The sequence below is a fragment of the Alligator sinensis genome, unplaced genomic scaffold, assembly GCF_000455745.1.
Source record: "Alligator sinensis unplaced genomic scaffold, ASM45574v1 scaffold1186_1, whole genome shotgun sequence".
Taxonomy (NCBI): domain Eukaryota; kingdom Metazoa; phylum Chordata; order Crocodylia; family Alligatoridae; genus Alligator; species Alligator sinensis.
In genome coordinates this window covers 18,498-27,405 of record NW_005843233.1, presented here as the reverse complement: position 1 = coordinate 27,405, position 8,908 = coordinate 18,498, and the positions used below count along the sequence as shown (strand labels likewise).

The 8,908-nt window shown below is 55.6% G+C and overlaps 1 protein-coding gene across 1 annotated transcript in view; it reads right to left on the bottom strand.

The window, feature by feature from the left end:
* Positions 1 to 2,056: 2,056 nt before the first annotated feature.
* LOC106723162 overlaps positions 2,057 to 8,908 on the bottom strand; it is a 22,892-nt gene continuing 16,040 nt past the window's right edge. The window contains exon 11 of the mRNA XM_025194527.1: positions 2,057 to 2,813. Coding sequence (XP_025050312.1) covers positions 2,779 to 2,813 — 35 coding nt within the window. The 3' untranslated portion in view covers positions 2,057 to 2,778. The remainder of the gene's footprint in view (positions 2,814 to 8,908) is intronic.

The window sequence follows — 8,908 nt, the reverse complement described above, 5'->3', positions numbered from 1 at the left end:
TGAGGAGTGGATGTCCTGGATTCAAATCTTACGTAAGTCTTTTGTATATTCCCTTCTGTAATGGGTCCCATATTGCATTACTACAATGGGAAGGGGGCCTGGCTCCCCCACCCCCACCCAGCCCTCTACACTATTCCCTCCTCTATCTTGTTGTGTGCTCATCGGTGTTTTGTTCCCCTGGTAGACAGCCCTTCTCCCTTTCCTCTTGCCTCCTTCTACTTCCCCTCCATCCCCTCTCCCTGCTTGTGCTCCAGTGGTGACCCCCGAGCCAAACCCACAGGCAGCAGGGACCTGCAGCAAGACGCCTGCTGGGTCCAGGTGCAGGCAGAGCCTGATGGCCAGGGAGGGACAGTGGAGGAGTTGGGTCCCAGAGCCCTGCATAAGCTCGTGCCTGGGGCGGAGAGGCAGGGGGCTGTGGAAGCCATGGGGACAGACCCTTGAGTGAGAGGTGTGAGGACCAGAGCCCAGACTGCAGAGGGGATCAGGGGGCGTCCCCGAGGAACGGGAAGCTGGGAGCCTGCACACAAGCAAGTGCAACCCCCCAGGTGCTTTCTGGTTTGGCTCCTGTTTCTATCTGTGCAGCCCAGCTCCAAGGGGTGTGCTGAACCCTGTGTGGGACAGGCCCTTGAACCAGGACAGTCTTCACAGTTTTGGGGTTTCATATTCCCTCCCCCAGAGGGCCGGGTTGTGGCTGTAGGGGTGGAGGAGGCCACTGAAAGTGGGTGACTGGGGGAACACCCCAAGCTTGAGATTGCGCTGTGTGGCACTAGAGGTGCTAGTACCTGATATCACAGGAGTGACTAGAGCTGGGCCCGGGCTGGAGAGCTCCTGTGGGCCAAGGCCAAGGGGGAAACCTTGCAGAAACAGGGGCCATCTCTTCCAAAGCAAGCCCTTGCCCTGCGGGAAGCCTCCCCTACCCATTTCAAGACCATGGTGTGGCAGGAGAGACTGCTGTCCAGGGGAGGTGCCAGAGGGTGAAGGCACAGGCAGGGCTCTAGAGTTAGGCACTGCAGCAGCACTTGCAAGTGGCCCACACCCTGCAACACGGGATGCACCAACCCATGGACAGCAGTGGAAAGCCCAAGCCCTGGCACCTCCAACCCCTGCATCCCCCCACTGCTCAGCAAGGACAGCAGGCACCCTATAGAGGAGCGATCAGAGTGCCGCCCGCATCCCCAGTCACACAGCAGACTGTTCCAGATCAGCTCATCTTCACGGTGCCCTCTGGTTCCCTCTGGCACTGCTCTGACCCCCAGGACCATTTCTTCTCCCCCATAGGACTCTCAAAGCTGCACTCCTTCTCCTTGGACCCAGGCAGCTGCACTTGCACCAAGGGACAAAACTCTTGTCTCCCCTGGGGACAGCTCTCCCCACACACAGTGAAACATGAAGTCACAGATCAGGGGCAGTCTCCAGCCCTGGGGCCAGGCCCACGCTACCCTCTACCATGAGACAAAGGTCCTGGGGGCTGAGGCACATCCCAACAGGGCTGACGGCTGCCTCCCATCCCATGTCCTATGTCCATCCCCGGGGTGTTCCCCGTTGCTTTCCTCAAGGGCGGTGGCTCCTGGCTGGTGTCTGCATGCCATGGCTCATCTCTCCCACGGGCCCTGGCACCATCACCTGGCAGTGCCCGTCTGCCCCAGCTTCAGCCATGTGCATCCCCAGGGAAGGAGTGCAGGAGGGAGGAGGGCTGCGTATGGGCAGCAGCCTCAATTTTGGATTGACTGAGTACATCACAAGGGTGTCCATGCCCACGTGGGGCCAAGCAGTGTGTGACCCGGCTTCTGCCTCGCACTCATGACCTCCTGCCTCAGCCCTGCCCTGGCTGGGGACATGTAGGGAGCTGCCAGTATGGCACCGAGTGCCAGCCTTCCTGGGGGTATTGGGGAGGGCTGCCAAGGGACCAGCAGCTGTGAAAGGAAGAAACGTCTAGGAGACTTGGCTCTCCACTTGGTCACAATGTGCAGTATCCAGCAAAGAGGGGAACAGGAGACCCAAATGGGCCATGCTGGGGAAGGAGGTGGACCAGAGCCAGTGAACATCAGCACTGCCACCTTTATTGTATACAGAGAGGAAGAAAAAGCCATCCCAGGCCTGGGCTCCCTGCCCAGCCCCACTGCACAGACCATGGCTGGAGGAAGGACAGTAGGAGCAGCCACCCCAACTGGAGACCTGGGGATGACCCAAGGACAGCCAAGACTCTAGGCCTTGTGCGCCAGCCCCGGCCTGATCCCCTGCCCAGCACAGCCCAGCTGCGGTGTTTCCCAGGTGGGTGCCAGATCCAACCCTGCCTCTGTCCTCAGCCCACACCTCCCTCCTCAGCTCTTTGAGCCTCTGGTGGACTCTGAATGGCCTAGAAAAGAAGAGGAATGAGGCTGTGACTTGTCATCCAGGGCCTGAGGTCCATTTGTCTGGAAAACCCAGAGCCTCTGGGCTTCCCCATGAGCCAGGCAGGGCTGTAGGCTGCACTGATCTGCCAGAGCACAGTGGGGGAGTGCAGGTGCCAGGCTGAAGCCTCCTCCTGGGACGTGGGGTCTTGGGATGGGAAAAGGGATCGGGGCTGAGGGAGTTGGTCTGCGGTCAGGAGTGTGCCCTGACACCTCACTGTGTGTGACTCAGGCATGATGGGAACCCACGTTATCCATGGGCCTTTGGGTGCCTTCCCCTGCCTGCCTGGGGATGACCAGAGGAGACATGCCCATGACTTGCTGCAGCCCCCGGGTGTCACCACCCTGGCCTCACCCCGCATTCCTCTGTCTTCGGCTGCCTCCTCTCTCAATTGTTGGAGACTCCTGAGGGCTCTGATGGACCTAGAAGACAAATGACAAAGTTCGCCAATGATACTAATCTGTGGAGAAGTGCAGCCATGCATCAGGGTTGGCTGATAATCCAGGCAGACCTGTACACATTAGTTAGATGGGCGGGCCAGAACCAGATGCCGTTCAAAACTGAGAAATGTAACATGCTCCATCTGGAGAGGAAAAACCCACAATAAATTTAGAGGTGTGGTGGTGCTGTGCTAGCTAGCACTATGTCCAAAAGTACATGGGGGTCATAAATAACTGAAACATGAATACGAGCCACCAGTGTGATGCTACAGTTAGCAGAAGAAACAATACACTGGATGCATCAACCATTGCATCTCAAGCAAAACTAAAGAAGTTGTTCTCCTGCTCATTGCAGCGTTGATGAGGCCGTAGTTGGAGTACTGTGTCCAGTTCTGGGCGCTGCACTTCAGGAAGGATGTGGAGAAACTTGACAGAGTCCAGAGAAAAGCCACTCATATGATTAGAGGCATGAGTGCAAACTATACAAGGAAAGGCTGACAGCTATGGGACTGTTGAGCCCAGAAAAGAGAAGACTTCAGGGGGAATTGGTGGAAGCTTGCAAATATATATGGGGAGAGGAACAGGGACTAGGAGAACAATTATTCACCAAAGTGCCCCAGGGGAAAACCAGAAGCAACAGTCATAAGCACCTAGAAGATTTCAGCCTGGATATAAGGAAACACTTCTTTATGGTTCGTGTGGCTAGACTCTAGTAGAGACTCCCAGCGGTGGTGCTGCAGGCACCTCCCGCAGAGATCTTCAAAGGGAGACTGGACTCACACCCTGCTGTGTTATTTGACCCCAGCGGTCTTTCCTGCCCAGAGCAGGGGCTCTGGACCCAATGATCTCACCAGGTCTCTTCCAGCCCCAAACTTCCGTGAATCTGTGTAACGAGCCAGTGACTTACCACCAGGGACACGCGGGTCCAGTCGTCCAATGGAATTGGAGCTGCTGGCCTTCCCCGTGAGCTGATGTAAAGGGGTCTGCTCCCAGGGTGGCTGTAATGCCCTGGAGCGCCTTCAGCCCTCATCCGTCTGCCTTTGGGCAGTCCCCCCTTCCCTCGCCTACTGCACGGTGGTGTCTTCAGCTCCTAGACAAAGGGAGGCTGCCCCAGGTTTTCCCAAGCCTGACCTTGCTCTCTTGAGCACAGGGGTCCATGGCCATTGTCTTACAGGCTAATTGCATACATCCCTCCAAACATCCCTTTAAACCATGGCCGTGCTGTACAGATGATACTCCTTCCTGTTGTCACACACTTCTCCTGGGCTATGGGCTGCCAGCCCCAGTCCCCCTCTCTCTTCTGCTATGGGCTCTTTGGGCCCCTGGTCTCCAGCTGTGACCCTGGTCTTTGCCTCTCTCTTTGGGCCCTGCCCCACCCATCAGCCAGGTGAGACTCCTGGCCTCCTCTGGCCCCCCCAGTCTCCAGCTGAGGCCATCCTTGGCCTTTAGTGCCTCTCTGGGCCCTGGCCCCACTTCTAGGCCAGTGATATCTTTGGGCTCCCTGGCCCAGTTCACACTCAATGCTCTTGGGATCCAGACCTGTGGGCTCTCTAATCCTGATGACACACTTCCCTCTGTGGGCTCTGGGCCCCCTGGCTCCAGTCTCCATCTCTCTATGGGCTCAGTGCTGTCTGGCCCCACTCTCTCCCCTTTTATCAGGCTCTGGCCTCACTCCCTGCCTTGCTCACACTCACCCTGCTCTGGGCCCTTCCACCTCCATCTGTGCTGGCCTTCAGGCCCCAGGCCCTCTCCACTCAGCTCCTCCTGGGCTCAGGTTCTCTCCCTCCGTGCCCCAGGTTCTCTGTTTCTCTGGCCCCTCTTCCTTTCTCTGGCCCAACTGGGACCTCCTGACCTCCCTTTAGTCCCTGAACAAACCACCAGTGCTTGCCCCAACCCAGATGCTGTAGCAGGAGCCTAGCTATGGACCTGCAGCTCAGGATCTCCACTTCCTGCAGCTCTCAGGGCTAGACTGCCAGACCAGCTCAGGGCCTGGGTTTATATGTCTCAAGCCCCACCCCTTGCGGTCACGTGACTCCCTAATTGGCCCCTTCCAGACCTGCAGACTGCTTCTGGAGCAGCTCCTTCTCTTAAAGTGACAGGTGTGCCAAACACGCATAACAGTCAGGCAGAGCCACAAGCTGAACCCACCTGCTGGGGCATGGGGGAGTGCAGGGACCAGGATGAAGCCTGCTCCTCTGGACATGGAGTCTCTGGCAGGAAGACAGGATTGGAGCTGCTAGATTTCATAGATGTCATAGATTTCATAGACATCAGGGCTGGAAGGCACCTCAGAAGATCATCGAGTCCAGCCCCCCACCCGAAGGGCAGGAAGTCAGCTGGGGTCATAGGATCCCAGCAAGATAAGCATCCAATTTTCTCTTGAAGGTATTCAATGTAGGTGTTTCAACCACCTCCGGTGGCAGGCTGTTCCAGACCTTGGGAGCTTGGACAGTAAAGAAATTCTTCCTTATGTCCAGCCTGAAACAGTCTTGTAGTAGTTTATAACCATTCAACCTCATCATCCCTTGGGGCGCTCTGGTGAACAAATGTTCCCCCAGGTACTGGTGATCACCCCTGATAAACTTGTAGGTGGCCATCAGATCACCCCTGAGCCTGCGCTTTTCCAGGCTAAAGAGCCCCAGGGCTCCCAGCCTGTCATCATAAGGTCTGTTTTTCTGACCTCTGATCATGCGCGTGGCTCTTCTCTGGACTCTCTCAAGCATCTCCACAGCATTTTTGAATTGTGGAGCCCAAAACTGGACGCAGTACTCCAGCTGTGGCCTCACCAAGGCCGAGTACAGGGGGAGAATGATGTCCAGGGATTTGCTTGAGAAGCATCTATGGATGCAAGCCAGCGTTTTGCTCGCTTTACTAGCCGCAGCATCACACTGAAGGCTCATGTTCATCTTGTGGTCAATGATGACCCCCAAGTCTCTTTCTTCTTTAGCACTTTCCAGTGTAGCACTGCCGAGCCTATAAGGATGCTGCAGGTTTTTCCTCCCAAGGTGGAGAACCTTGCATTTTTCAGTGTTAAACACCATCAGGTTCTCATCTGCCCATTTGCTGAGCCTGTCCAGGTCAGCTTGGATGGCCCCACTATCTTCTGGTGTGGATGCTTTACCCCAAAGTTTGGTGTCATCGGCGAACTTGGCCAGTCCGCTTCTGACTCCAGTGTCCACATAGTGGCAGAAATGCCACTGTCTGTGTCCCTGTCCAGAAATCTGTCTGCCAGCGTGAGAGGCTGGTGTTGAATTCCTCAGGGACGGGGATCTTCCTCCCTGCCTACATGACAAAAGCCTGGTGCCTCAGAGGTGGATTCTCTGGTCACCTGGGGGGAAAGCCCCACTCACCGGCCCAGGTAGCCAGTGATGCTTTTTAAATTGGTTGGCTAGTGGCCAGCACTGGCAGCTTCGATTGGACCGGGCTGCTGAGGTCAGAAAGGTTATTTAAAGGCCCGGTCCAGGAAGAAGGCAGCCATTAGCCATGCGGTCATCCAGGTGAGTCTGAAACTGGGAGAGTAGCTTCACCATCTGAAACAGACTCTCTCCTCATCACTGTATGCTCCAAGAGTGCCCTGCCTCCAGAGGAAACTCCAACCACCTCTGGACGATGCGTGTGAGTAAGCTACTCAAAATCCGACTAGATATTTAGCTTACAGTAACTCAGATGCGAGATCAAAAGGCTACCTCAGCCATGCTGGTTTGCTCTATGGGATTCCTCTGATATACCTCTGATATTCCTATGACATTGCTCTACCCTTTACACTGTTTCCGCCCTACCCCTGTAATCAATAAAGTTCTCTTTGTGACCGATGTGGGAGACTTATTGAGGGGTGGGTCTAAATTATGCCGAGGAGGCCCCTTAGGTCTGTGGACTAAGGGAGACTTTCCTATTAAGCCCCTGACTTGGGGAAGTGCCCCAAGTGCTTGTATTGGGTCTAGCACCCATTGGACGATCAGGCCTGTGTTTTCCAAGGTGCGCAGAGCCAGAAGTGAGTCCAGAGCCTGGGATGGTGGCAGCGGGAACCCCAGGCTAGCGGGTGTGCTCCAGGGAAGGGGTTGGCCGGATGGGAGGCACCCCAGGGAGGCACCCCTGGACAGCGCAGTGAGGTGGGTGGCTCAAATCAGGAGCGCCCCCAACTGGCCTGCCACACACATCATTAATGAAGATGTTGAACAGTATGGGTTCAAGGACAGAGCCTTGGGGGACCCCACTGGTCACAGGGCACCACGACGATTGACTTCCATCAATTACTACCCTATGGGTCCAATCCCAGAGCCAATTCCCAGCCAGTGGATCGTGGTAGACCAAGGCCACAATTGGCCAGTTTTGCTAAGAGATAGCCACAACAAACCCGTGCTGGCTATCCCTCAGGATGTGGGCATTGGCCAGTCCATTAAGGATGGCCTCTTTAATAAACTTTACTAAGACCTTCCCAAGGATAGAGGTCAGGCTGATGGGCCTATAGTTTGCTGGATCCACTTTCCTCCCTTTCTTGAAGATAGGCACCACATTGTCCTTCTTCTAGCCTTTGGGCACTACACCAGAGCTCCAGGATTTTTCAAAGATCAGTGCCAGGGGCTAGGCTATGATGCTCGCCAGCTCCTTGAGTACCCTGGGGTGAAGATTGTCAGGGCCAGCTGACTTGAAGGTGTCCAGTCTCTCAAGGTGTTCCTTCACGAGGTCAGCATTGATAGAGGGCAGGGGATCTCCCTCACCCAGACCTCCCTGTCCCACAGTGGGCATGGGCATCCCATGGGACTGATGAAAGACCAACGCAAAGTACCCATTTAACAGGTTGGCTTTTTCCTGGGCATCAGTTGTCAGTTGTCCCATCTGGTTCAACAGGGGCCCAATGTTTCCCTTGCTTTTCTTCCTGCTCCCCACTTATCTGAAAAAGGACTTTTTATTGTCCTTGATGCTTGAAGCCAGTTGGAGTTCAGTTGCAGCCTTGACTTTCCTGGTTTGCTCCCCACAGGACCAGACCAGACCAGTGCAGAATATTCCTCCTTGGAGGTGACTCCCATCCTCCATCCTTTTTAGGCCTTTCTTTTTAGCCTCAGGAGGTCTGCTAGATCCCTGGAGAGCCAGGGGGGCTGCTGTGGCCTCTTGCCGCCTTTCCTCTGAGATGAAATAGAATTAGCTTGTGCATGGAGGATCGCTCCCTTGAGGAGCAACCACTCTTCCTGAACTCCCCTCCCCCTGGGGTCGTGGTCCTTTAGGGCCTCACTGACAAGCCTCCTGAGCTTGTCAAAGTTGGCTTTCCTGAAGTCAAGGACTTCTGTATTGCTGACTGACTTGTCAGCTTTATGGTGGATGGTGAAGGTGATCAGCTCATGGTCGCTGTCACCCAGCTTCCCATTGACCACTAGGTCACCGATTAGGTCATTCCCAGTAGCCAGTACCAGGTCGAGCAGCCTTTTACGTCTTGTTGGCCCGTAGACTTATTGAGCCATGTAGAGGTCATCCATGCAGGATAGGAAGCTTTGTGACCGCTCGGATTTTGCTGAGTGATCTTCCCACGAGATGTTTGGGTAGTTAATGTCACCCATGACAACCATGGTCCCGTGGCATGCGGCCTCAGTCAGTTCCTGGGCAAAATCCTGGTCAAGCTCTTGACTTTGGGTGGGAGGTCTGTAATAGACTCCCACCATTGTGTCTCCTGTGCCGTGCTCCCCATGGATTTTAACCCAGAGGGTCTCCAGTCATCTGCCCTGGTCACCAACATCAGCTTGCAGGGACGCGTAGCTTTCCTTGACATAAAGAGCTACACCCCTGCCTCTTTTGTCTACTCGATCCCTCCTGTACAGGGTATAGCCATCTATACCCGTGGTCCAGTCATGGGTGGAGTCTGTGGCAGAAATGCCCCCGTCGGTGCCCCTCTCCAGAGACCTGTCTCAGCCAGCCTGAGAGGCTGCTGTTGAATCCCCCACAGCGGGGATCTCCCACCTTGTCTGCAGACAAAAGCCTGGCGCCTGGGAGGCGATGCTCTGGTCACCTGGGCAGGGGGGGAAAGACCCGGCCCTGCGCGCGGGCCCAGGTAGCCAGGGATGCTTTGTAGATTGGTCGGTTTGTAG